A 24,889-nucleotide genomic window follows, 5' to 3' on the forward strand; every position below is an offset into this window, starting at 1 on the left:
ACTTGCTGGGTACCAAATCAGTCGAGAGGATCATGATTCAAGCTCATCGATTGGTTGTGGTGGTCTCCGGAAGGAAGGAGTGACGGCGAGAGGGCTGAGGGAGGAAGGAGAGACGAGCTCGACGAGAACCGGGTTCTCAACGTGAGAAAGCTGAGACGACAGAAACGGTTGCCGAAATGAACAACAGGGCAGCTCAGAAGTATGGAGAAGGCCTTTTTCGTTTTCGACGAGGATTGGAGAGGAGGGAAGAGGAAGAGGAAGGGGAGGGAGGTGGGCTGAAGTAGATAGACCTTTGAGGAAGGAGTCGTCGAGCGAGCTGATCCAGGGACTGCGAGGATCCCTTTTGACTTACTTGCAGAGAATTCTTACGAAATCATTGTAGGTTCCACACTGACAGCTGGAGATTTCCAGCCGAGACGGAGCAGAGGAGGAGCGACACGGGAACGAACCATCGACCTCCTCGAGCTCGACTTTCTTCTTGTGAGCTTTGGTGTTCGTCCACTTTTGCTTCGAACTTCAGGATCTGGGATACTGATTCTCGCTAACTGTTTACTTCTCGCACGCCAAAAGCATCGGCCTGAAAGCTGAGGAGTCTCGAGTTCCAATCGAGGTGAGTCCCGCCGACCCTTCCTCTCTTCCCGTCACGGTTGACTGACACGGTTATTGCTCTTTTACCCAGCGGAAGTAGGCGAGGGCATACGAGGTTCCGGCCTTTGACTTCCTTCCTCGTTCCTTCCATCGTCGTTCGCAACCGAAGTTCCTAGGAAAACGAGGGTCACTCCGTCGATCTGGAAGGTTGTGTAGGCGGAGAGACTCTGCCAGAATTTTCAATGGACTGGAACCCCTTCCTCTTCCTTCATCGCTTCTTCTCGTGAGTGTCCGCTCATACACTGATGTACAATCCTTGGCGATCATGGCGAAGGTCTGAACAGTCCTTTGTGGCGTGAGTCCGTCCGACGCGTCTCCCCTCTCGTCTCTCTCTTTTCACACTCTGTTCTTCCCGACGAGGCATCGACCCCTCTCCCTTCGCATGTGCTAACTCTTCCAGCCAATCGCTTCTCCGAAGCACCTATCGGCTCCGAATCTCAGGTAAAGTAGCCACTGCATTGGTCCTCAAGCGCGTGAAAGGTCTACGACCTTCCGATCCTTCGTCCTCTCCTTCAGATCTCCCCGCGTCCTTTCCTCCCGAGTCCCACCGTGCCCCATTGGGACTTGCAAGGAATGGTCAAAATCTAGGAGTATATCAAGCCCGGACCGGACCTCTCTTCCCTCCCAACACTCACCCACCACCTTTTCGCTCCCTCCTCCCTTCACTCGCTCTCAACAAATGCTCTTCGACAAGCTCACCAAATCAAAACCACCACCCACGAACGCGGACGCACCTCTAGCTCCTGTTGCAGTATTCGATGCTGACGTCCATCAGGAAGTCAAGAAGCAGAAGGTCGTCTTGCTGAAGTGAGTTTTCTCGAATCGATCTCTCGCTCCTGCTCTCTCCCTCCGTCTCTCTACACGAGCCGACTCTACATCTGCTCTGTTCGCTTCTTCCTTTGTTTCCTCCTTCAACCAGTTACCTCGTCGCTGTTTTGTGAGCCTAACTGCTTGGTCCGAGACGTGTAGAACGTCGACGAGATTTCATCGACGGCCCGCCCTCTGACTCTTTTTTCCCCTTTTCCTCCTTTCTCATAGCGCTGGATTTGCTTCGGTTACGACTCAGGTATCATCGGATCGGTCATTTCCCCAGAATTTATCCACGTGAGTTCATCTCTCGCATCCCAAGGTCGAGAGGTCGTCGCCACGATCATGATCCGGCGAGGGCTGATGAAACCGTTTCTCGTATTCCTTCGTTCGCCACCTTCCTCCAGTTCCACAACTACTTTGATCAACCATCAACCAAGATTACGGGTGCCATCGTCAGTCTCTTCGCCGGAGGTGAGTAGCTCGAGCTTTCTTCCTCTTCTTCCCTCCCTCCCCTCGTTCGCTTTCGCTTTCTGACCATCTTCTCTCGAATTACCAGGTGCCTTCTTCGGTGCTATCGGAGGAGGAATGTGCGCCAATACTATCGGACGAAAAAGAACCATTCAGCTCGGAGCTCTCGTAGCAACCTTCGGTTCGTCGCTCCTTCCTTGATCTCGAAGATTCGCCTTCTTGCTCGTTCGTTCTGACTCTCTCGGTCTCCACCTTTTCTCATGTCTTAGGCTGTGCTCTCCAAACTGGTGCCAATTCTACTGGAATGCTCATGGCAGGACGATTCATCGCTGGTGAGTACTGACTCCAAGGAGGAAGTGATGCGACGCGTCCCTGGTTCCCATTCATTCCTCTCTTTCTTCCCTTTGCCATCAAGGTTTGGCCATAGGAATGCTCTCCATGATCGTTCCTCTCTACCAGGCCGAGATCTCGCCTCCTCACGCTCGAGGACTTCTCTCCGGTTGGACGCAGGTGCGACGTTCTGGTCTCTCGTCTCATCTCTTTGCTCTCGACTGACCTCTCGCTCCCCTCCTGTTCAATAGATGATGATCTCAACTGGATTCTTCAGTGCTAACTGGATCGGATACGGCTGTCAATTCCTCACGGTGAGCATCGAGAGCGAAGACTTTTGCCTCGCGTCGGGACGTCGAGCTGACCTTTCTGTCCCCCTTTCCTTCGTTGACCAGACCGACGCTCAGTGGAGGCTCCCCCTCGGAATCCAATGCATTCCTGCTATCGTCTTGTTTTTGTGAGTACCTTTCGTTCTATCGCTGGAGGTCTGTTCCATCTCTGTGAGGCTGATGCTCGTCCTCGTCGTCTCGCCGTCTCATCTGGGCAGCGGAATGTTCTTCCTCCCTTACTCTCCTTGATGGCTCGCTCAAGAAGGTCGACACGAAGAAGCTCTCAAAGCTCTTCAGCTTCTACATGGAAAATCAGCTGATCCCATTGTTGTTCGGTACGTGCTCGTCTTCTTTTGAGCTGAGGTTTGAGCTCAATGCAAACGACGCGTCGCTCTTCCTTTCTCTGCCACCTCGACTCGCATCCTCCCGTCTTACCTTCGCACAGACACGAGTACGAAGAGATTGTAACGCAGGTCTGTCCTCGATTCCCCTCTACTCTCCTTTCAATCTCCCTCGACGCTCCCTGACTCTTTCTCTCGTCCGCGTGCAGATGGAATGGGAGCGTGAGAACGTCTCGTCGAAGTTCACCGATCTCTGGGGAAAAAAATCTGCTCTTCATAGAACTGCCTGCGGACTCCTCGTTCAAGTCGGATCCCAATTCAGTGCGTTTTTGTCTTCGTTTCCCGCTTCTCCTTTCGACGTCTGCTCACCTGATCTCTTCTCTTATTCGTGCTCCCAAGCCGGAGTCAACGTCAACACTTACTTCGGACCCACCATCTATAAGCAGCTTGGTTTCACTGGAGATCGAATCCTCCTCATCAACGGTATCTCAGGAGCCATGGGAATGGTCGAAACTTTCATCTTTGTGAGCTCTCTCCCTTTCGCTGCCCGTTCGCATCATTCTTGGTCACGCTCTTCACTCTCCATCCTTCTCGCTCAGATCACTTGGATGGTAAGCTCAGCTTCCTCTCTATCTACCCTCTCGTCGAAGCAAACCTCTGACGCGTCGCGTGCTTTTCTTTCCCCAGGCTGATCGAATCGGTCGAAGAAAGCCCCTCATCTACGGTGGAGTTGGAATGGCTCTCTGTCTCGCTTGGCAGGCTGGTTGCGCCAGTGCTTTCTCGGGTGGAAAAATTGGATCCGAGTCTGCTGGAATCGCTGGTGAGTCTCCCGCTTGCTCTTGTCGTCGAGTGAATCGGATCTGATCTCTCGAGCCGTTTCCTCCTCTCAGCTGTCTCCGCCATGTTCGTCTTTGGTTGCGTCTTCTCTTTCTCTTACGGTCCTATCGCTTGGATCTATCAAAGTGAGTCCCTTTCGACGAGGTGGAACGAGAACGACGTTGCTGATCGCTTTCTTCGGCTATCTGTCTCTCGCAGGTGAGGTCTTCAGCATGCCTTTGAGGGCAATGGGAAGTTCCCTTTCGACCTGTACGTACTCCTTGTTTCTTGGAAACGCTCAGGTTCGTAGCTCACGACCTTGCCTCTTCAGCGGGAGCTGACCTCGACTTCATCCCAGGTCGAACGCTTCCTCGAGAACGTCACTTCCCTCATTGGAGGGTGCCCGATCTCGACCTCGGAAACCATCGACTGCCTGAGGACTGTATCCTTCGAAGATCTTCTCGCTGCCTCCCAAAACATCACATCTACTTACGACTACCAAATGCAGCCCAGGGTCGACGGAGTCGTGCTGCCCGAGGCGAGTTTCATCGTCTCTCGACCTCGGTTCCTTCCAGCTCAAGACTGACCTGGTTTTCCTATCCTGCAGACTTCCGAGTACCTCTGGTCTATCGGCTCCTTCCATCCCGACGTCGAGCTTCTCATCGGACACTCTGCTCGGTGCGTCCTTAGCCTTGCGACTTCGATGTCCTTTTCCTCTTCCTGACCCTCTTTTCCTTTGACTTCTTCCTCGCAGACGAGACCGACGGTACCGCCACCGCCGGAGTCACCGACGATGCTACCTTCCGTTCGAACTTCAAGGTCATCTTCCCTGCGATCGTGAGTACATTGCTTTCTGGCCGAGGAGAAAAACGACCGGACCCTGACCGTTCTTCCCGCTCTCCCTCCCTCCTTCTCTCATCGCCAGACCGACTGGGCCATCGACCAAATCGAGACTCTCTACCCCGCTGCCGACTTTGAATCTCAAGGTCTTCGATTCTCTCACGCTACTCAGCATTACGATCTCGTCGGGAAGGTGAGTCCGACGCGTCGTGCTTTCTTCTCCGAGCTTTCTTCGTCAGATCCCCTCTCTGACCGCCTTCTTCTCGGATTTTTTTAGGTCCTCCCCGCCACCAAAGCTTACGCTAATCGTACCTACAACTACATCAACAACCTCGGAGCTGCGACGTGAGCCTCTTTCGGATTCCGTCTCTTTCTTTCGTTCGCCTCGACGAGCCGTCCTCACCCTCTCTTTCGATCTCTCTCTAGCCACGGATCCGACCAATCATACTGGTGGTACAACTCCAACGCCGTCGTCGACACCTCCATCTCCATCGGAGGAGGAATGGCTTCCTCCATCTCAGGGAACGGGACCGAGATCGCAAAGCGAATGCAACAATGTAAGCTCGCCCTTTTCTTTTCTCTTCCTCTTCCTCCTTCTTTCCACTGACCCGGGTTTCTTTCCCTCTCAGACCTCCTCTCCTTCGTCATCACCGGAAACCCCAACACCCTCTTCGCAGGACAGAACACCACCTCGGAGAACGGTCTCGCTCTGCTCGAGGACGGCTGGCCTCTTTACAACGGGAACCCGACCGATCAGGTCGTCTCGTTCGATGAGACTGGGTTCTCGATTGTGGGAGACGAGCTTGATAGCGATCAGGTTCGTTCATCCAACTGTGGTTCGCTGAGTGATTTGCTGACTCGCTTCTTCTTTCGTTTCGTTCGTTCGTTCGTTCGTTCCAGGTCAAGTTTTGGAACAAGGCCCTTTGGAACTAGATAGGTAGAGGATGATGGAAGAGGTGTTGGACATTGGACATTGGATTGCTTATTCTATCAGATACATATAGCGTCTTCTTTTCGAGCGAGGAAAGGTCAACAGGAACGAGACGAGCTCGACGCGTCCCGCTCGCCTTCCCTCTCTCCCTTGCTCCGTTACCGAACCGAAAAAGAACGAGCAAGGTTTCGATAACAAAGCTCCACTACTAAGCAAGCTACTCATCCCACCAGTTGGCTCCCTCTCCATCGTCCCCATCGCCTCCCTTCTTCCCTTTCTTCCCCTCTCCAACGACCACCATCCCCAACCCCGAACTCACTCCCCTCCTTCCTCCACCAGGGAACGACTCCCCCTTCCTCCTAGGACCAGCCTTGAGATGAGCGAACGTAGGTTCCCATTCCTCCTTGTGCAGCCGGTAGAGAGCCATGGTTGCTCGGGCGTCGACGACCTGGAGGGAGAAAGAAAGAGGAACGAGGTGGGTGTCAATTCTTGGAGGAACACGACGGGAGAAGAAAGGAAGAGGAGTCGAGTTGAAGGAACGAAGAAGGAGGGAACTGGTGCTGCTGACTCACCGAACTATGCCTCCCGCTCTGGATCTCAACGCCGAGTTCAACGAGAGCGAGTTTCTTGAGACCCGGGTGCTTGGATCCTCCTCCTGCGATTCGGAGAGCTGGGCAGGTTTGGGTGTCTCGGACGAGAGGACGGGGGTGGGAGAGGAGGAGCGCCTAGGGGAAGAGAAAGGAACAGAGGGACGGTCAGCGTTCGAAAGAGAGACGCGTCGAAGTCGGAACGCAAAATCGACGGGAGACTCACGTCGAAATCGTTCTTGATAGCATGTCCGACAAGAACCTTCTCCTTTATCAGATCTGCCACCTGTTTCTGAACTTCTTCGAATGTAGGAGCTGTCGAGGACGAGGGGAAAACCAGGTCAGTTCAGTCTCCTCGTTCCTCGCTTCTCGTTTCGAACCACAGACTCAATCGCTGCCCTTCCTCTCCTCTCGGACCCTCTGACTCACCTCCAATCAAATCCGCCACCGTCACACCAGAAACCCATGTCCTGTAATCCACGACCTTCTCCTTCTGCTTCACGAACGTATCGAGCACGACGGCTCCGTGGAAGTTGACGATGGAGACTCGAGCGAGGGAGGATTCTGCTCCTTCGGGTCCGACTCCCACCATCTCACAATCGATGGCGAGGTATCGACCGGGGCTGATGAACGAAATGAGGAACCATGACAGGAAGAAAAGGAAGGATGGGGAGTGAGCTCGAGCTCGATGCGAAAGCGAACGACGCTGGAGGAAAGAAAGAGTGAGGAACTCACGCAGCCTTGGTCCCCACGAAATCGTTGGATCCGAGAACCATGGTTCGTAGGTCGAGGACTTGAGGTCGAGCGGGGATGGAAGCTGCTGTAGAGGAGAGGTTGGCTGGGACGAGGTCGGAGGTTGGGTTGGAGGTTGAAGCGGCTGAGTTTGAGACGCGACCTCTGTTGGAACGAAGAAAGGAGAAAAGGTTAGTTCGTCGAGCTAGAAGATGAAAAGATGAAGATGGTTGGAGAAGGCGAGATTGTAGAAACCGTGGAGGCTTAAACGTGGAGAGAGGGAGAACCTCGAGCTTGGAGCTGGGAGGGGAAGGACCTCTTCGAGCTCAACCAATCAAGCCGTAGACTCGTTTCGACTCCCAGAATCGCTCAGGTACCTTTAGGATCTACGCCTGTACAGCCTGGAGGGACTCTCAACTCTCCCTCTAACTGAAAACCTGCAGCTTCGAGCTCCCAAATCGCTCCTCCTGCCCTGAAAGTTCTGAGCTCGTCGACTATCCCCTCCTCTCCCTCTTATCCCCAAGCCCACCTCCTCAAGCCCGAACTCTACTGACCTCTTGAAGCTCGTCTCCCTATTCCCCGAATCCTCCGTCTCCTCTCCAGCGACTCCTCCGGCTCCTTCGACATAGGCGGCCACACTCGTCTGGGATTCCTTCCACTTCCTCTTCTTTGCCTGAGTATTCGACAATCCACCAGCAGGAGCGATCTTGGCTTTCAGAGCAGCCCAGTTGCCACCGGGAGCAGCTTTGGGTTTGGGTTCTTTGAGCGCTTTGACTTTGGAAGCTTTGGAGGAGGAGGGGCATTTCGAGGGAGGAGCAGGGAGAGTCGAGGTCGAAGCTGTTGGCGTTGGAGCTGCTGGGACCGAGGTTGAAGGTGGGGAGGGCATGGCTAGCAGAAGAAGGGAAGGAGAAGATGCTTGCAGAGTAGAAGTGGTTGGGGGGGGGAGGGCTGGTCGTTGGGAGAGAGAGAGAGAGAGAAGGAAGGAGACGAACAACTTGAGCTCGAAGGTCGAAAGGACTTCTCGTTCGAGGTCCCCGCACTTTGGTTTCGATTTTCCTTCTTTTCGAGAGGAGATGGTAGTGTAGGAGAGAGATGTGGCTGGTCTCGTTTGTGTGATCGAGAAGGGAAGAAGAAAAAGTACGCGAGGGAGAGAGACAGGAAAGCCGAACGAAAGTGCGAACTTGAAAGAAGGAGAGAGACGAGAGCGACGAGGAATCGAGAACGAGCGTGCTAGAGGAGGTGGGTGGGTGTGCAGAGGGAAAGTTCTAGTAGAAATAGATGTGCGAGAATGAAAAAGAAGGGAGCGAAAGGGTGTGGGTATCTATGCAAGAAAGAAAGAGAACGGAACGAAACCAAAAACACGACGCGTCGAGCGTCCTCCTCCCTCCCTCAGACCTGCTGCTTCCTAGGCATCCTCCCCAACTCAGGAACAATCAGATCCTCCTCTTCTCCCTCCGTAACGGTGCTTTTTTTCCTCGTCGCCGTACTCTCACTCGCCACGCTCTCCGAGCTCGTACTCATCGTCAACGTCCTGTCCGCGTCCGTCTCTCCCGTGGTCGAGGAGGACATATCGCTCTCCTCCCTCTTGTGCTTGCCAACGACGGGCAGAGGGTGAGGTTGAGCGATCCCAAACGCCGTCGTCGAAGGAGGTCGTATGTACTTGGTTCTCGCTGCTCGAGGAGGAGCGTCGTCCCTTCGACGAGGTTGTTCGTCGTGGGTGAGAGTTGGGTCGTCTTTCGAATCGAATCCTTCCTCCTCGTCGGAAGAGACGGGAGAAGTCGATCGATGACCTTCGTCGGCGGATTGGAACTCCTCCTGCGAGTCGGTCGTGTCTGCTGAGACTTCGGCGGAGGATCGATGGGCTTCGTTGGGAGGCTTGAACGACGAGGGAGGAGGAGTGTCGGCGGCGACGACGGATTGTCGAGGAGTGTCGTTGGAGATGGGGTGGGACGAAGAGGAGAAGATGGAGGAGATGGCCGAGAGAACTTGACCGCCGGTTCCGTTGTTGCTGGAGGGGACGGGGGTGATGGGAGAGGTAGGAGCGTCGGGGTCGAGGTCGTCGACGTTGGGAGTTGAAGGAGAACCGGCGTAATCCCTGTCGTCGACGTCGAAGGAGCCTCGACCACCGTCCATCGACTGACGAGCGTTGTGGGCGGTGATGCTTTTGAGGGCCAGGTCGAGCTGCAGGAGGATCGAGAAAGAGGGAAGAGGGAGATCGTCAGTCAACGAGATCCGAGAGACGCGCCGAAGAGAGCCAGAGCAGAACGAGACTCACCTTGAGCTGAATGGCCGACACCTTATCCTGGACCGAAATTGAAGAAGCGGTGATCCTATCATCGATCTCATCGAAAGGATCCGTCTTCCCTCCTCGTCCTCCCATCGCCGAGAACCTCTTCTTCTTGGGAGTTGTAGTCGATTCCTCCGAGACGGCGTCGACGACCTTGAGACCTGACGCTCCAGTTCCGTTGGACCCGAGCTTCTGGAGAGCATCCGAAGGCTTTCCTCCTCCTCCGTTTCGAGAGTCGGATCGATGAGACGAGTTTCGGCTGTTGGGTCGAGACGAAGAGGCGACGGAGGTTCCGTTCTCAGCGACGTTGATGGTTCCCAGAGCGTCCTCGAGTTGGTCGCTGATGGACGCGATCATCTCGTCTCGTTCTCGTTCGATGGTCTGCAAAAAAAGAGAAAGGGAAACAGGTCAGATCGTGTTGAGTAAGGGAAGCAGAACAGAGCAAATGAAATACGCACTCTCATCGCGGTTTCCATCTCCTGCATCTTCCCGAGAGCAGCGTATCGAGCCTCCTCAGTCTCTCGAAGTTCTACAAAGAGAGGGAGAAAAATTTCGCGTCAGTCTCTCTCGCTTTCGCTTCGACGCTTGAGAAAGAGGAGAGACTCACTAGCTCGAAGGTTCTCCTTCTCCTTCTCCTTCTCTCCAACAACCGACGACAGCCTCCTCGACTCTCGTTTCTCCTTCTCGATTCGAGACTTGAGGTCGTTGGCCTCGGTCCCAAGCTTCTCCGTCAACTCCTCGAACTGGGTGAACCTCTCCTTCCAGACGTCGGTTTCGTGAACGAGGAAAGCCAGCCTCATACGAAAGAAGTTCGAGACGCGTCGAGTCAGTTCGATTACAGTGTTTTCAGCTTTCGTGTCGAAGGAACTCACCTCCTGCTAAGTCGACCGAGCTTGGACTCCATCTCGTCTCGAGCGTCGACAAACTGGTTGGCTCTTTTCCTCATGTTGGAACGAGCGATCTTCTCTCCCATCGAGAGCTCTCGAGTCTTGGGCTTGTCTCCTCCTCCGAGTCTCTTGAAGAATCCAGGCTTCTTGGACTGCAGGAGAGAAAGAAGGTACGGACAGTCAGCATTCGAGAGAGGGAAGTAAAGGAAACTGAAGGTATTTGAACTCACCTTGTAGGCGAGCAGCTGATCGAACGCCGCCATGACTCGTCCCTGTTCCCACCACAAAGGAGCTTCGATCCTCTCAGCCGATAGAGCATCTGGATCTCCTGAAGCTGATCTCGTCTCGCAGAGAGGTCGGAGTCGTCCTCCAGGGTACGCCTCCTGCAAAAGGAGAAAAGGAGACGCGTCAGTCGAAGCTCTCAGACGAGTGCGACGAGCGCTTGAGGAGAGAGACGAACCATGAACTCAGCAGGGACGGTGTGCTCTGTGAAGAATCCCTTCCCGTCTCCGAAGGCTTTGACGAGTCGAGACTTGATCTTCTCTCGAGTTTGGTTGGTCGAGAGGACGCCGAAGGCGGGAGCTGGGATGTTGACGAAGTTCTGAGGGAAAAGTGAGGTCAGTTTGAGAGCTCGATGATTGACGATTGACCGCAGGGGAAAGCGTTACGAACGATGTCCAGATCGACGACGCAGATGTCCGTAGCGATCTTGGTAATGTACTTGCATTCGGTATCTGCGAAAGACGAAGACGAGGTGAAAGAGGAGAGACTAGGTCAGCGCAAGTTCCCTTCGGCTCTGCTCAACTGTTTAAAGCGAAAGTCTACAAACCGAGTCCGAGGATATACGGGCCGGCGTCCTCGATGAAGAGTTGAACGTCCCTCGCATGGACGATGGGATGAGCCATTCCCTCCCAGCCTCGAAGCTCGCAGATGTACTTGAGGGTCTGGAGGAGCGAAGGAGCGAGAAGTCAGGATCTGGGAACCAAAGGGTTGGGCAGGGAAGAGAGTTGTCGTTCGAGCTTACCATTACAGCGATTCCGAGAAGAGCTGGGTGTCGGGAATGAAAGACAACGCGTCCGTTCGGCGAGAGAGCCGTCTGTGCGAGGAGAATCGACAGATCGAGGTCAGCGTTCAGTTCGAGACAGCATCATAGCGAAGAGTAGAAGACGAGAGCTAACCTCGACGACTGTGATCACGTTCTGTTGAAAAGAGGCAGAGCAAGAGCGGGAAGGTGGTCAGCTCGGGATCGTTTTGTCGTCGAACGCGATGGACTCACATCGAGCGAGAGAACCTTGAAGAACGGCCACTGCTCCAATCCGATCCCGATGAGGCCCGAGTTCATGTCGAGTTGGCCAGGGAAGGAAGCGACGATTTCGAGCGCGTCGGGATCCGAATCTCCTTGCTCGTCGTCGGCAGAGGGAGACGAGATTCGAAGACGGACGAGATCTCCAGCTCGAGGACTGGGAGTTTGGATGATCTGAAGAGGAGGGATGAGCAGTGTCAGTGTCGTCGCTTTCGGTTTCGAGGAAGAGAACAGCGAGAAGAGCGATGGGGACTTCGAAAGGAAAAAGAGGAGGTGTCGAACGGACCTTCGTCATCTGTCGGCTATGGTTCGCTACGTCCTTGGAGAACTTGGCCCAACTGATCTTCAGATAATCGGACATGATCGAGTAGATGGGGAACTTTGAGACGAGGGTGAGCTGGAAAAGAAGAGGAAACGAAACGCCGGCATCAGCTCGCAATCGTTTTCTTCCTCTCCACGATCGGCTTCAACTGCGATAAACTCACAGCGTAAGGAAGCCAGAACTCTCCACCTCCAGTAAGACTTCCAGTCCTAGTTCTGGCATCTCCTCCGTTGCTGAGGATTCCGAACGCGCCGCTTCGACTAGGGACGACCCCAGACGTCGACGATTCGAATTTCGAGCTCGTCGAAGTCTGAGGAGGATGAGCAGCAGCGACGTCGAGAGCTTTTCGGATAGCTGCTGTCTTGGTGGGATCTGCATGGGAGAAAACGGTCAAGGTGACTCCGTGGTAGGTGGTGCTATTTGGCGAGGAAGAAGAGGAATGCGGTGAGCCAAAAGACTGCTTGGAGAGGCGAGAGAAACTTGAACGTACGTCCCATCCTTCGTCGACGAAGTGGAAGATCGATGGATATGATCCGAGTCCCTGACGAGACCTGTCGAAGCCGAGTCGGGAGATGCGAGGTCGAAGGAGAAGGAGTGGACGGTCGAAGGAGGCTGGAGAGTCGATGAGATGATTTCGATCTCTCGAGTGAAGGAGTACTGCAAAGGAAACGTTCAGAAAGCGCCCGGGGTCCCTCGATTGTAGAAAGATGGAAAGGAGAAGCTCACTTTCAAAGCTTTCCCGCTCAATCGCTGACTCCAGGCCTCTCCCTCCTCGTTTCCTCCTCCTCCAGCCGTACCGTTGGCAACGGGAGCCGTGTTCGATCCCAGGACCTGACGACGACGAAGACGAGCAGTGGTTCAGCTACGAGATCCTGGGGGTATCAAGGTGAAAGGGAAGAGAGGACGAGAGAAAGAGGAACGCGTAACTCACCTCTGCCCTCCACCATCCACCCACCGCTCCAGGACGATGCTGCACTCCCTGAATCGATGAAGCGTCGGCTACGGTCCAGGTGTGCGTCTGTTTGGGAAGACCAGCGACCTGAAGAGATGTTTGAAGGCAAGACGATAAAAGATCAGCGGAGGGAGAGGAGAAGGCCGAGGAGGATCGAGGCTGAGGCGGGAACGAACGAGGTAGAGAGACGAGAGAGGAGGGCCTGTTCGGAGAGGGAGGGAGGTGTACTTCGTAGGAAGAGGTGGGGCTGGTGAGAGATGAGAGACTGGGGGATGATGGATGTAGGTTGGAGTGGGAGGTTCTTTTTGAGAGAGCGAGGGCTGAGGTTGTTGTAGATGAAACAAAGAGGAGGTCAGCTCAAGCGAGGGCTTCCTTCTCTGCTCTCTGCGTTCTATACACCCTCTCTTGAACCGAACAACTCAAGGAAATCTAGGATGGACTGTGTACGTACCTTTTTCCTCAAATTCTTCCAACTCTGCTTCTTCTTTACTGGATCCTGTCGGGAGGAAGGAGACGGCTCGAGAGCTGAAGAAGCTGAGGTTGCCCCCAGTCTGCCTTGTTTTCGGCCTTGGGAATGAGAGTGATGAGACGAAGAAGACCCCTTCCTATCCATGTGAGAGTGTCCTTGACTGGTAGAAGTGAGCGACGTTTGGGAAGGGTTGAGCTGGTCTTGAGTAGCGGTGGAGAGATAGTAGGAAGAGGTTGCTGAAGGTCGTCGTCCAGCTTGACCCGAGGACATCTTGGGGGAGAGAGAGAGAGAGAGAGAAGACGAAGAGATGGAGAGATGTTGTGATGCTGGCGGTGACGGTGGTGGTGGTTGGAGGGGAAGAAGGAAGCCAGCCTAGGGAGAGGAACAGAAAAGAGAAAGAGAGGGGGGGAAGGAGAGGATCGGAGCTCGACGGAGACAAACCGCCGGTCCCTTCTCAAAATCTTCCTTCTGTTGTGATTCAAAAGGGAGTGAGCTTGTACTGAGGTGGCTCTACATCCTGACGATGAGATGACTTTTGCGGAAGGGGGGTGGTGGGTGAGAGGGAAGAAACAGAGAAGGAAGGAGGAGGCCAAAGCTCGAGCTCATCTTCTTACAGCAGACCTTTGTTTGGCGCGTCGCTCTCCTTCCTTTTTTTTTTTTTTTTTCTCCTTCAGAGCGACCGGAAACAATCGTGTCGTAGCTGGATTTGATGGCTTCCGATCCTCAAGATCCGAAAGCCCAAGGATGCTAGTCTCGCAGGCCATCCCCTTACGGGTCTGGAACATGATGTAATTTCGATCTACACCATTCAAATTTTCTTAGAGAGACTTCAAACTGGAAACTTGAGATGGGGCGCCAATTTAGGACGATCCTATCCGATCACTTTTTTCGCAAATCTTCCGTAGCTGCCAGAACGCTCTAGCGGCCGCGGTAAGTATCCGGGCAAATTTTCGAGCCTTCAGCGTCTTTATGTACACCTCGAGATCAGACTCTCCAATTTTGAGACTCCTGCGAGCTTCACGGCGTGGGGGAGAAGAGCTCAAAGTCGCGAAATCTCGCCCTAAAGCCAGCTTCAGGTTTCCTCGACGCGACCTCGAGCTCGGGAGCGCCACATCAGGGCTGTTGTTCCCTCCCTCCTCCCCCTTCTTCGCGTCGCGTTCGACCCAACCCTTCTTTCCTCGCCTCTCAAGATCGTTGGCGCTCTCAAAATCTCCCGAAGTGTAGAGGAAGTAGCTCACGTTCTATTCTGAGTCTCCAAAAAAACGCCCTCAACACATTCCTGGCGAGAGGGAGGAGAAAGGAGCTCAAAACGAGCGGCTTGCGGGCAAATTTTCGGCGATTCTGAACGGATCAGATCCTCGAAGATACTCGCCCCAGCTCAGATTTTCATCGGTCGTAGCAGCTGAAAAAGGATCTAGACCCTGAGAGCGAACTTACATGATCGCTCAGACCCTTAAAGGGGCTCTCTCAGACTACAAGGATGCCCGATTCCAAAAGGAAGAGGTTGTGCAGCGACGCGTCGGACAAGCGCTTCGAGTGCGAGCTGAGAAGAAGTAGTTTTAGACCTTTCCGTCCTCATCATCTTGGAACTAAGAGTCTCATTCGAGCCATCCATCCAAAATCACCACCCAGCTCCGAGTCCCACAGCAATCAACCCACTCAAACCCAAACCCACCACCAACGCTCCTCCTCCCAACCTCTCAACCCCTCCACCCGATGACGAGCTTCCCGCCGCACCCGACTCAGTAGCAGACGCTCCACTTGCCGTCGCCGTCGAAGTTGCGTTCACCGTCGAAGAAGTCGTCGTTCCGTTCGACGCGTAAAAGCTCGACGTCCCCAAGACCGCTCCGTTCGAATCCAGCCCTGCGACCTGGTACCACGCGTAGGTCGTGTTAGAGGGAGTGAGGGAAGTCTCGAAGCCGGATTTGGTGGTTGAGGAGATGAGGGTGGCGGTTCTGGAAGGGAACGAACGCAAAAAGAGAAGGGAGACGCGTCAAGGAACGAAGAACAACGAGATGGGGAAATGAAGGCAGAAACTTACGAAGCATCATCCGATCCATACAGATCCCAACTTTCCACCTCTGTCGCTCCATTCCACGAAACGAACACCTCAGTCGTCCCATTCGGGAAGATGGAGACGTCAGGGAGGGTGTTCGGGAAGCCCGTCCATTGGCTTCGGTACGCTCGGTAGCCTTGAACGTTCCCTACTCCGAACTGGACGCCGTAGATGATGTTTCCAGCGGTGTCGAACTCGGCGAATTCGGGGCTGGGGTTTAAAAGAGAAACCTTCGTTCAGGGCGGGTTTGGGAAAGAACGGGAAGAGAAAAGAGAGGGAGTGCTCACACCTGTCCCCATCCAACGAGAACGTTCCCGTTGTCCTGAACTTGAACGTTCCCTTGAGACTGAGAGACGGTCTTGTTCCAAGGGAGGTAGGCCATGGAGAGGTTGGCGGTCATCTGAGAAAGAAAGAAGGGAGGCGAAAGTCAGCGACGAGAGAGAGAGAGAGGAAGGGAGAGCGACGCACTGAAGAGACGTCCACATCGATGATCAATCCTCGAGCGTAATCAGCGTCGGATTCCCAAGAGGTTCCAGCGTTGTCGAAGACACTGGGCAGGCGAAAAGCGGATCAGAGTGCGTCAGCAACGAAGGAACGCGTGCGAGCTTCGACGCGTCGAGTTTGAACTGACCTGATCTGAGTTTCGTTGTTGCGCCATCGCCCGTCATGCTGCCACTCGAACTCGGTTCCGTCTCCCTGAACGAAGCTTGAAGCGTTGCCTCCGAGAGTCCAGAGAACGTCTCCTGAGGATCCGTCGACGTAGTAAAGAGCGTGGCAGTGTCGAGAGGAGATCACTGAAGAAGAAGGGTTTCGAGTCAGATCAAGGATCGAGACGCGACTAGAGGGTGATAAAACGCGGAAGGGGGCGTACGGTAGTTCCCAGCAGAGTCCTTATCGACCGAGTTGACGTGGAACCAGTCCCAAGCGGTAGCGAGGGCGGAACCTGTGAAAGAAAGGGGAGGGAGAAGAAGGTCAACGAAAGTCGTCGAGAAAACGAGACAAGACGAGACGAACCCGTTGATCCAGGATCAGAGTAGCAGGTTCCAGGAGTGATGTGATCACTTGCGATCCAGCTAAAGATGAGTTCGTCTAGAAGCGAAGAAGAGTGAAGCCGTGGTCAGAAGGAGAAGGGAGAGAGAGATGAGAAAAAGAGCAACACCCACTCGTCGCGATGTCGACCTCCTGGACCAATCCGTCCCAGATGTATCCCTCCGAGATGCTGTAGGTCGAAAGATCCCAGGACTTGGACTGATACCCAGTCATCAAGGCGGTGTTGTTCGCAGTAATCTGGAAGTCGTGGCTGAACAAAGAACCCAAAAAAGTCAGCCCGCGGTCGACACGAGCTTGCGGAGAAAGAGAGATGGACAGAGGGCAAGGAAGGAGGTTAGGACTCACAAATCTGCTCCTACGAGAACACCTGAAGCGTCGTAGACGTCGACAAGAGAGACGTTTCCGATCACGGAGTAGGTGTTGTCGAGAATGCTGGAAAGAGAGAGGAGAAGATCAGTCGCGTCAGAATTCCGCTTCTTCACGAAGAACTGCCAGACGACTCACAGACCCCTTCCAGATCCGAAACCGTTCGAGTTGAAGCTCCCAGTCCAGGTGGCGAGGACGGTCTGGTTGTTGTAGGTGGTGACTTCGAAGCTCATCGTCTGCCCGATCACCTCGATTCCCGACCAGAGGAGGGCACCGTTTTGAGTGTGAATCAAAGGGCCGGGAGTGAGGACGTCTGTTCCTCTAGGAGCAGTGAGGATATGACCAGGTGAAAGCAACGCAGAGTCGTTGGCGGCGACGTAGAAGTTCCAGGCGGAGCTGTGAGAGGGAGAGACAAGGGAGGGAAGAAAGGGTCGGAACTGCCTCGAGACCGGGAGGATCGAACAAGAAGAAGAGCAAGATACTTACGGAGTAAGGCTGCTAGAGTAGAAGGTCTGGTAAGGTCCCTTTCCGAGAGTACCAGATTCGTAGCTGCAGAAGGTACAAAATAAGGAGATCAGCGAGCTGCAGATAGAGAGAGGAGAGGAGGGGGAGGGGCGGGAGAGTCGAGTTCACCTCTCATCGTTCGTGTAGATCGTGTCCGCTTGAACCGAAGCTGCAACAGCCAAGCTGAGGACTAAAGACGAGACCGATCTGAACATAGTTGGTATGGCTTGATGAGAGTTGGGAGATAGAACGCGACGGAAGACAGAGGGAAAAGTGAAAAGTCAAACGCTCCCTCCTCCCCCCCCCGCGTTCTATTGTTGCGGGATTACGAGCGTCATGTCCGGCCAGGCTTTGACTGTGAGCTCGCAGTAGTTTCTACTGGGGAAGAGGAAGAGCGCGGGCTGGAAGAGATCGCGGAAGAAGAAGCTCTGGAGGGAAGGATGGCGTTGGAGGAAGAGAGGAGGGAGGGCTGTCGAGGGAGTCTTCCGCAGGGGTCGACGCGTCCTCTCTCCAGTTCACGAGATTTCTTGATTTTTGCGAGTCAAAAGGTATCTCCTTGAGTCTGAGTCTGAAAAAACAGAGTAAGTTGGTCCCTCCAGACGAGCGAGCATATTTTCCTAGTTTTGGCAGCAAAAGCCTAAAGGAAAAAAAAGGGAGACGATCGGCTCGTCCTCCCAAACAACCTTTCGCCTTCAACTCCTTCCTTGCCTTCCCTTCCCTTCCCGTCAAACCTTTCCGTCCACTCTCCTTTCTACGTGAGTACACCCTTCTCAAGCTCCTTGTCCTCGGGATGGTGGAAGAGATGGAGTAGGATCTCTGGAGGAAGGAGCAGAGGGAGAAATAATCAAGGATCGTTCCGGCTGGTCAGCTCGCAGGGACATCTGGAGGGAGGAAGGGAACAGCTTCGCCTTTGTGCTGCTGGTATAGATGCTCTCGATTGCTGACATCTTCGTCCCTTCTGATCTCCCACTCCTCTGCTCCTTCGTTTCTATACAATCCCCTCCAACGCTGCACGGTTTCCCAACTCTCCTTCCCTCCCTTCCTCTCCCCTCCCTCCCTCCTTCTTCCTCCTTCAATCCTCCACGTCCCTCCCACCCTTTTGGAACCAAACCACTCTCCTCGTATACTCTCTCCTCCCTATCGGTCGACACTCTCGTACTCGCAGCTTCCGCCTTTCTCCCGCCAGCGAATCTCAATCCGCCCTTCCCTCCCTTCATCTCGTCGGACGCGCATCGCCTTTCCTCCCTCGAGCATCCCAAAGAGCAACCTTCCTCGTGAGTACAGTCTCGTTTAATGCACTCTGAGTAGACCTGTGGACCTTCTGGGAAGGAAGAAGATTATTAGGGATCATCTTCGGGAGGAGAGGAGGAGAGGACGTCTGCAGAAGAGGAGTTGTGATGAGCTCGAGCTCGACCAAACGAGACCAGCTCTCAGGTTCGGAAGAAATTTTCGATCCCTTCTCCTTCTAGCATGGCAGATATGCCGGTTGACTCCTCAGCACACCACCTCCATTCTCCTTCCAACAACGTAACTGACTCTTGCTTCCTTCGCCGTCCTTCCCTTCCCTCCAGGCCTTCACCTCTCCCCTCCCTTCCTCTCCCTCCCACCTCCTCAGTCATGGCCGAACCCGAAGTTGATCTCGACTCCATCATCGATAGACTCCTAGAAGGTCAGTTTACATCCCCACCATCCACCCTTCGAACCTATAGCTCCTCTCCTCGCATCCGCTTCAAAGGAAGACGAGCTACTCGGGGCGAGGCGAAATCAGCCGGACCTATGTACCTCTGCTGACCTGCTTCCTCTCCTCTCTCCCTCTCCTCCCTATAGTTCGTGGAAACCGACCTGGCAAGCTCGTCGTGCTCCAAGAGCACGAGATTCGTTGGCTGTGTGTAAAGGCTCGAGACAGTGAGTTCCAGCCCTCTCTCCTCCTCCTTCCTTGCCCAGACGAGGATGTTTGAACGAACTCGAGCTCGAGAACCTAAGCTGAGCAAACTCTCCCTTCTGTTTCGTGCTAGTCTTCATCTCTCAGCCTATCCTTCTCGAGCTGGAAGCTCCCATCAAGGTGTGCGGAGATATTCACGGGCAGTATTACGACTTGCTGAGGCTCTTCGAGTACGGTGGTTTCGTGAGTGTCCTCCTCCTTCCTCCCTCTCCCTTTACCTCGCCTTCCCCTCCGAAACCTTCTGTACTGACGCTCTGGTATCTCAACCTTCTCTTCTTTCTCTTCTCCTCTCTTTCCTCGCTCCCAACCCTCGTCTTCCGACCCCATCATCGCAAACAGCCTCCCGAAGCCAACTACCTCTTCCTCGGAGACTACGTGGATCGAGGAAAGCAATCTCTCGAAACCATCTGTCTTCTTCTCGCCTACAAGTGCAAATACCCCGAGAACTTCTTCATCCTCCGAGGAAACCACGAGTGTGCCAGCATCAACCGGATCTATGGGTTCTACGACGAATGTGAGTTCGGAGGTTCCGAAGGGAGGTCGGTGGGCTGAAGGGACGAGCTCGGTCGAAGGAGGAGGAGCTGGAGTTTGGAGGCTCGAGTCGAGAGCTTGGTAGGGATATGGAATGTTCAGAAGGGACGATGAGGGTTGGAAGTGACTCGGTGGGATTTGAGGGAAGAGGGGAGATCCGATCGAGAAGGAACGTCGAAGCTGACCGTTTCCTCTCCTTCCTTTTTCGATCGACCTCTCGCAGGTAAACGACGATACAACATCAAGCTGTGGAAGACCTTCACCGACTGTTTCAACTGTCTTCCTATCGCTGCCATCATCGACGAGAGGATCTTCTGCAGTCAGTCCCCTTCCTCATTGTTCCTCTCCGAGCTCAACAACTCGCTGAACCCTTTCTCCGTCCTCTTTGCTCGCTCTCTCGCTTCGATCAACAGTGCACGGAGGACTCTCGCCGGATCTGCAGAGCATGGATCAGATTCGACGAGTGATGCGACCTACAGATGTCCCCGATACCGGTTCGTCTCGTCTCCCAACTCCCCTTTCGCGTCTCCTCCTCGACGCTTCTCGTTTCCGTCGCAACGCTCGAACCCGAAGTTCACTCTCAACCCTTCTTGCTCCTCTCTTTTGGATTTTTAGGTCTCCTGTGCGATCTGCTGTGGTCGGACCCAGATAAGGACATCACTGGATGGTCGGAGAACGATCGAGGTGTTTCGTTCACCTTCGGACCAGACGTCGTGGCTCGATTCCTGCAGAGGCATGATATGGTTCGTTCATCATTCACTCTTCTGACTTGAGGCTTCAAGTTCGCACAGGTACTGACTAGGTTGCTTATTTCTTCGATCTGCAGGATCTGATTTGGTTCGTTCTCGTCTCGCTCTTCGACGCGTCTTCTCTCTCCCGTCTCGTCCTTTGCGGATCACCCGTTTTCTCTCCCAATACTGACGCGATTTTTCTCGTCTTCGCTCATCTCTCGATCCTCGTTACTTCAATCACAGTCGTGCTCATCAAGTTGTCGAGGTGAGTCCCTTTCGACCTCTACGCGTCTTTTCCTTCTTTTCTTCCCTTTGCTGACCTTTCGATGCATCGGTTGCTCTCTCTTTCTATTAGGATGGATACGAGTTCTTCGCTCGAAGGTAAATATCCACCTCCCTCCACATCTCTCTTGGGAGGACTACTCGTCGTCGCCTCCTGTTCGAACGACGCGCTGACGCTCCCCCTCTGTCTCTCTTGCTCGTAGGCATCTTGTCACGCTGTTCTCGGCTCCTAATTAGTGAGTCACACTACACCCTTCACTCGCCCACTGACCACCGAGCAACTTGACGGCCCGTCGAAGGAGTCCGAAACAAACCGAGACTGATCCTTCCTTTTCCTTGCTCACTTGCTCAGCTGTGGTGAATTCGACAACGCCGGTGCCATGATGAGCGTGGACGAGACGATGCTGTGTTCCTTCCAGATCCTGAAGCCAGCTGAGGTACGTTCGAGAACGACGAGAACGAACAGACGGAGACGTGACGCTGACCTTCCCTTCCTTTCTTCGTTCTTGAACTCAACAGAAAAAGGCGAAGTGTACGTCCTCCTCTTCCTCGCGATCATCCGTTCGAACTTGGTGCTAACCCTTCCTCTCTCTTCTCTCCCTCGATGTCTCCAGACGCATACGGAAGCAGTGAGTCCCTCCCTTCCTCCCTTCACCCCTCCCTTCTTCCTCCCTTTACCCCTCCCTTCCTCGTCGCTCCTTCCCCATCTGACCCTCAACCTCTTCTCGCTCTCACAGTCGGTCGACCAGTAACACCACCTCGGAGCAAAAAGAGCTCGGGCGGGAAAACCAAGTAGACTAGTGTAGACGGACGTGTCCTCCAACCCCTTCCCCTTCAGTCCCGCTCCTCCCTTTCCTCTTTGTACCACCTCCGACCCACCCTTTTTGCACCCTACCTCCCGTCTCTTTCTTTTCATGCGGTCTTTTTCTTCGCCTTTCTTTTGAAACGTCTTACAGTACAGTACCAAGCCCTGCCTCAGCTAGTCTACACCTTATCTCGCTGTCCCTCTCTTTTTCGTCGCTGGTCCTTCGTCGGTTTTCACGTTTCGTCTTGAAGTTACCCTAGCGTCTCGAGATGATTTGACTTGACTTTGCTTAGAGGATATGTACTTTTATCTCGAAGAGGGGTTTCTGCTCGTTCGTCGGTTCGTCTAGCGAAGGAGGAGAGACGATGCGACGACGCGTTGTCTCTTTGCCTCGATGAGTTGAGTCGAGCACGAGAAGCAGAAACGAGTATCATGCGAGAGAGACTACGTAAGAACTATGGGGTGCTCGTTAGGAGGTAAGTAGTGAGTGAGGCGGGGATATGATGTGGGAGGGAAAGGGTGAAAGGGAACGAGAGAGATGGTTCTACATGAGTACACGAGAGAGGAACGAGCTGAGAAAGGGACGAGGTACGAGGCTTTAACGGTAGGCTGGGATAGGTAGGAAGGGGTGAAGAAGCGAGGAAAAAGCAAAGGAGGAAAATAAGAACAGGCGAGACGCGTCGAGGTGAGAGGAGGAGGCGAGAAGGCGAGGTGTGCACGAGTGATAGGTGGATGGTTGGGAGACCTGGAAGGAGAAGGGACAAAGATGAGGATCAGTATCCTGCGAGTCAGATGTGTTCAAATCCACCGTCTTTTCCTAGAGACGAAGAGAAAGGAGGACGAAGTGCAAGGGAAGAAAACGAGGCTCACCATCCCTGAACGTTCCTGCCTTCCTCCTGCCCACTGCCTCCGATCCAACACCCTCCGATAGCTCGTATGCATCTCCTCTCATCATCAGGTAATCAAACACTACTGCTCTCCCTCCGCCGTGGGAGCAGCAGCTCCACCGGTCTCCGCGTATTTGGCTCTCGATTTGGCGAAGAGGAGTTCCTGTTGAGCGAGGAGTTCTTCCGTCGACATTCCGTTGTTCTTGTTGGAAGCTGTAGACTGTTTCGATATTCGGACCTGTAAGAGAAAGGGCGGAAAGACGGCGAAGCGAGCGAGAGGGATGGAAGGGAGAGAAGGTCAGCTTCGACGCTCAACGAGGGAAAGAGGACAACGGATGGGATGGGACCAATCTCAAGCACACCAGCTCTTGAGCTATAGCTCATGGTAAGCATGGCAGCTAGCGAGCAAGCATACGAGCGTGGTGGGACGAGGAACTGACCTTGACGTGCTCCTTGTGCTCATCCAACACTCCCTCGACCTCCTCGATGTAGGTGTCGAATCCGAGCGCTTTGAGGGCTGAAACGACGTGTTCTGGGGCGATGGTCTTCTTCTGATCCTTCTCGCAGGCATCGTTGGCTTCTGATGAGATGAGATGAATGAATTCTGGAGGGAGGAAGGCCGGATCAAGGCGAGGAAGGAGAAGGTGAAGGGAGGGAAGGAGATTTGAAGGTCAGCTTGCCGTCCTTCAAACCTGCGAGCGAGACCAAAATGACAGAAGCATCTTGAGCAGCGTCTCCATCTCTACTTCGAGCTCCAGGCGTTGTAAGAAGTTGCAGGGAAAGAGGTTGAACGAACCGATGCAGCAGGCGGTGATGACCTCTCTCGAGTCCTTCGCACATTGAACATCGTCAGGCATAAGATCTCATCCAAGAAAGGAAAGGAATGGAAGGTCAGCCTATTTTTTACATCCTACACGAGGTCCTATAACAGATCAGCTCACCGTTGATGAGCTTCGCTATGGTTGCTTTGGGAAGTCCATCCTCCAGAGCTCCTCCTCCTCCTGCTCCTCGGCTACCTGAAGCTTGATTGTCCTCGTCGTCCGACATGTTTGATCGTGGTCGGTTGGTTGATGGGTTGGTGTAGAGGATGGGAAGTGTAGAAGAGGGGTGGGACTGAGAGGGAAGGGAAAGAAGGGTCGTGATCGTCAAGGAGAGGAAGGAAAACGAGCGTCGAGCTCACCTCGACGTCCTTGCCTCCGACTGCATCCAAGCTTCTCGTTTCGCTCCCTTACACTTCTACAGCACTCATGATTGGCTTCGCTGATTCTCGCTCTCGCCATGGTTTTTAGAACGTTAAGAGGCTGTCCCTTAAAAAACGTCCACACTCCGACTTCCTCCTTTCCCCTCATTCCTCCCAACCATCAGGACCTCCCTCCCCCGTTGTTCCTTCCCTCGAGAATGCTTGTCTCTCCCCTCCTTCTCCTCTTATCCCTCCCCTAACTCGTCTTCGCTGGGATCGGATCCTTCCAGATCTCGGAGCCTCAGCAGTGCGCGCCCCTCAACGTTAGCTGGACGCGAACCGGCTCCCTCGTCGCCACGAAGTACAACCTCGTCCTCCTCCCTTTCAACACTGAGGCCACTGTTACCAGACAGGTGAGTCCCTCTTCCATGTATGCTGCTGCCTTTCAGTCCCTCGGAGTGTTCTCTCGAGATCTCTGAGCGTTTTCCAACCTCAAACTGATCACGCTGTCACTCTTTTCGCTCTCTCTTTCCTCTTCCTCTAGGTCGACTCCAATATCACGTTCGAAACCACTGAGACATTGTTCGTGCCAATCTCCTTCTATCTCTCTCGTGCAGACCGAGAATCGAGCGAAGAGTTCCGTTGAACTGATTCTCTTCTCGACGCTGATTTCATCTCTCTTTCCGACCTTCCCTCCCCCTTCTTGTTTCAGATACATCCTTCCTCAGCTTCCCATCTCCAAGGGTATAGAGTTCGTCGTTCAGGGTGAGTACTCTAGACCTCGTCGAAAACCCCAGCGGTTGAACGGCACCTCAACGTCGTCCTCTTTTCCCTCTCCCAAACTGCCAACCTCGGAGTCAAAGTCTTCTTCCTCTGGGGTTCCACTTGCGCCCTTTGCATCTCTTTCACTTACTTCTTCGTTCCCGAGACCAAGGGTCTTTCCCTCGAGCAAGGTACGTTCCATCTCTTCCCTAATATCTCGTCGCGTCTTCTCGATCGAACTCTCAAAGCTGACCTCCTCCTCCTTCCCTTCCTCAATCGTAGTCGACCTTCTCTACCGAGAGTCTTTCTATCATCGGATCCAACAAGTACAGGTGAGTCGTATTTCTTCCCTTCCTTCTCTCTCCCTCGCCGTCGTCGAACATGCTTCTGACTCTCTCTCTCTCTCCCTCTTCTTCAGGCAAGAAATGCTCGAGCGAGACGAGACCTTCCTTCATCGAGACAAAGGGCTCCCTGCTGAGATGGTCGTCGATTCCAAGCACCTTGAGAACGAGGAGGTTCGAAACGAGCTGGTTTGATCGCACTAGGTCGCGAATGCCCCGTCCCCTCCCTCCCTCTCTCCCCCAATTTCATCTTTCCACTCTCTGGGGCTTTGGTTTATTCTCACGATTTATACCAACGTGTAGATTATCTTTCTTCTCGCCGCTTCGGTTCAAATGAGTCTTGCTTTCACTTCCTCGTTCGACGCGTGAGAGTTGGGACGATGCGCATATTTTTCGAACG

The 24,889-nt window shown here is 53.9% G+C and overlaps 7 protein-coding genes across 7 annotated transcripts; 3 read left to right on the plus strand and 4 right to left on the minus strand.

The window, feature by feature from the left end:
• Window positions 1–1,327: 1,327 nt before the first annotated feature.
• On the plus strand, window positions 1,328–5,515 carry BDY24DRAFT_415967 (major facilitator superfamily domain-containing protein; the record flags this gene model as incomplete). Its single annotated transcript, XM_076643520.1, has 24 exons — window positions 1,328–1,455; window positions 1,568–1,580; window positions 1,687–1,752; window positions 1,863–1,929; window positions 2,015–2,107; window positions 2,196–2,258; window positions 2,342–2,436; window positions 2,508–2,570; window positions 2,652–2,713; window positions 3,031–3,058; window positions 3,136–3,247; window positions 3,326–3,450; window positions 3,526–3,537; window positions 3,614–3,746; window positions 3,817–3,888; window positions 3,962–4,044; window positions 4,101–4,306; window positions 4,350–4,420; window positions 4,497–4,579; window positions 4,668–4,775; window positions 4,860–4,927; window positions 5,009–5,139; window positions 5,212–5,399; window positions 5,483–5,515. The coding sequence occupies 24 exons, from the start codon at window positions 1,328–1,330 to the stop codon at window positions 5,513–5,515; spliced, it is 2,103 nt and encodes a 700-aa protein (XP_076495755.1).
• Window positions 5,516–5,637: 122 nt separating this feature from the next.
• On the minus strand, window positions 5,638–7,818 carry BDY24DRAFT_442135 (ribonuclease H-like domain-containing protein). The gene is made up of 6 exons (XM_076644661.1): window positions 7,387–7,818; window positions 6,836–6,997; window positions 6,530–6,723; window positions 6,327–6,415; window positions 6,086–6,238; window positions 5,638–5,961 (listed from the first exon to the last, which is right to left on the minus strand). The coding sequence occupies exons 1-6, from the start codon at window positions 7,716–7,718 to the stop codon at window positions 5,731–5,733; spliced, it is 1,161 nt and encodes a 386-aa protein (XP_076495756.1). The 5' UTR covers window positions 7,719–7,818; the 3' UTR covers window positions 5,638–5,730.
• A 109-nt stretch (window positions 7,819–7,927) lies between these two features.
• On the minus strand, window positions 7,928–13,322 carry BDY24DRAFT_442136 (uncharacterized protein; the record flags this gene model as incomplete). Its single annotated transcript, XM_076644662.1, has 19 exons — window positions 7,928–9,013; window positions 9,108–9,500; window positions 9,578–9,648; window positions 9,727–9,914; window positions 9,992–10,158; window positions 10,237–10,389; window positions 10,467–10,607; window positions 10,679–10,740; window positions 10,836–10,950; window positions 11,031–11,102; window positions 11,185–11,205; window positions 11,283–11,483; window positions 11,596–11,706; window positions 11,795–12,047; window positions 12,122–12,288; window positions 12,358–12,462; window positions 12,563–12,670; window positions 12,760–12,903; window positions 13,035–13,322. The coding sequence occupies 19 exons, from the start codon at window positions 13,320–13,322 to the stop codon at window positions 8,222–8,224; spliced, it is 3,552 nt and encodes a 1,183-aa protein (XP_076495757.1). The 3' UTR covers window positions 7,928–8,221.
• A 1,341-nt stretch (window positions 13,323–14,663) lies between these two features.
• Window positions 14,664–17,704, minus strand: BDY24DRAFT_391981 (arylsulfotransferase family protein). Its single transcript, XM_076640862.1, has 12 exons — window positions 17,158–17,704; window positions 17,011–17,073; window positions 16,663–16,920; window positions 16,504–16,590; window positions 16,272–16,408; window positions 16,123–16,197; window positions 15,980–16,051; window positions 15,740–15,902; window positions 15,577–15,658; window positions 15,396–15,508; window positions 15,094–15,318; window positions 14,664–15,007 (listed from the first exon to the last, which is right to left on the minus strand). The coding sequence occupies exons 1-12, from the start codon at window positions 17,241–17,243 to the stop codon at window positions 14,674–14,676; spliced, it is 1,695 nt and encodes a 564-aa protein (XP_076495758.1). The 5' UTR covers window positions 17,244–17,704; the 3' UTR covers window positions 14,664–14,673.
• A 56-nt stretch (window positions 17,705–17,760) lies between these two features.
• On the plus strand, window positions 17,761–21,651 carry BDY24DRAFT_391986 (serine/threonine-protein phosphatase). The gene is made up of 16 exons (XM_076640863.1): window positions 17,761–18,302; window positions 18,600–18,697; window positions 18,856–18,933; window positions 19,044–19,153; window positions 19,310–19,484; window positions 19,725–19,820; window positions 19,915–19,995; window positions 20,117–20,244; window positions 20,328–20,338; window positions 20,476–20,497; window positions 20,588–20,613; window positions 20,718–20,750; window positions 20,867–20,951; window positions 21,034–21,046; window positions 21,129–21,143; window positions 21,252–21,651. The coding sequence occupies exons 1-16, from the start codon at window positions 17,956–17,958 to the stop codon at window positions 21,308–21,310; spliced, it is 1,377 nt and encodes a 458-aa protein (XP_076495759.1). The 5' UTR covers window positions 17,761–17,955; the 3' UTR covers window positions 21,311–21,651.
• Window positions 21,652–22,288: 637 nt separating this feature from the next.
• NCB2 (negative cofactor 2 transcription regulator complex subunit NCB2) lies at window positions 22,289–23,253 on the minus strand (the record flags this gene model as incomplete). Its single annotated transcript, XM_076638123.1, has 4 exons — window positions 22,289–22,444; window positions 22,647–22,810; window positions 23,003–23,068; window positions 23,148–23,253. 4 exons carry the CDS (start codon window positions 23,251–23,253, stop codon window positions 22,289–22,291), a joined length of 492 nt encoding a protein of 163 aa, XP_076495760.1.
• A 351-nt stretch (window positions 23,254–23,604) lies between these two features.
• BDY24DRAFT_415973 (uncharacterized protein) lies at window positions 23,605–24,684 on the plus strand (the record flags this gene model as incomplete). Its single annotated transcript, XM_076643521.1, has 7 exons — window positions 23,605–23,610; window positions 23,677–23,799; window positions 23,931–23,968; window positions 24,099–24,137; window positions 24,321–24,339; window positions 24,431–24,480; window positions 24,567–24,684. 7 exons carry the CDS (start codon window positions 23,605–23,607, stop codon window positions 24,682–24,684), a joined length of 393 nt encoding a protein of 130 aa, XP_076495761.1.
• Window positions 24,685–24,889: the final 205 nt, after the last annotated feature.

The sequence above is a fragment of the Mrakia frigida genome (assembly GCF_051309035.1).
Source record: "Mrakia frigida strain ATCC 22029 unplaced genomic scaffold BDY24scaffold_19, whole genome shotgun sequence".
Classification (NCBI taxonomy): domain Eukaryota; kingdom Fungi; phylum Basidiomycota; class Tremellomycetes; order Cystofilobasidiales; family Mrakiaceae; genus Mrakia; species Mrakia frigida.

Bases quoted from the DNA above. Each gene is read 5' to 3' on its own strand.
- BDY24DRAFT_442135 (XM_076644661.1), bottom strand. From the start codon at position 7,718: ATGCCCTCCCCACCTTCAACCTCGGTCCCAGCAGCTCCAACGCCAACA. The intron at 6,724-6,835 runs GTGAGTTCCTCA...TTCGTTCATCAG, and splicing joins TTCGTGGGGACCAAGGCTGC to CCCCGGTCGATACCTCGCCA. The intron at 5,962-6,085 runs GTGAGTCAGCAG...TTCTCCCTCCAG, and splicing joins AGAGCGGGAGGCATAGTTCG to GTCGTCGACGCCCGAGCAAC.
- BDY24DRAFT_391981 (XM_076640862.1), bottom strand. From the start codon at position 17,243: ATGTTCAGATCGGTCTCGTCTTTAGTCCTCAGCTTGGCTGTTGCAGCT. The intron at 16,921-17,010 runs GTAAGTATCTTG...TCCCTCTCACAG, and splicing joins TACTCTAGCAGCCTTACTCC to CTCCGCCTGGAACTTCTACG. The intron at 15,903-15,979 runs GTACGCCCCCTT...CTTCTTCTTCAG, and splicing joins GGACTCTGCTGGGAACTACC to TGATCTCCTCTCGACACTGC.
- BDY24DRAFT_391986 (XM_076640863.1), top strand. From the start codon at position 17,956: ATGCTCTCGATTGCTGACATCTTCGTCCCTTCTGATCTCCCACTCCTC. The intron at 19,821-19,914 runs GTCAGTCCCCTT...TTCGATCAACAG, and splicing joins CGACGAGAGGATCTTCTGCA to TGCACGGAGGACTCTCGCCG. The intron at 20,498-20,587 runs GTGAGTCCCTTT...TCTTTCTATTAG, and splicing joins GTGCTCATCAAGTTGTCGAG to GATGGATACGAGTTCTTCGC.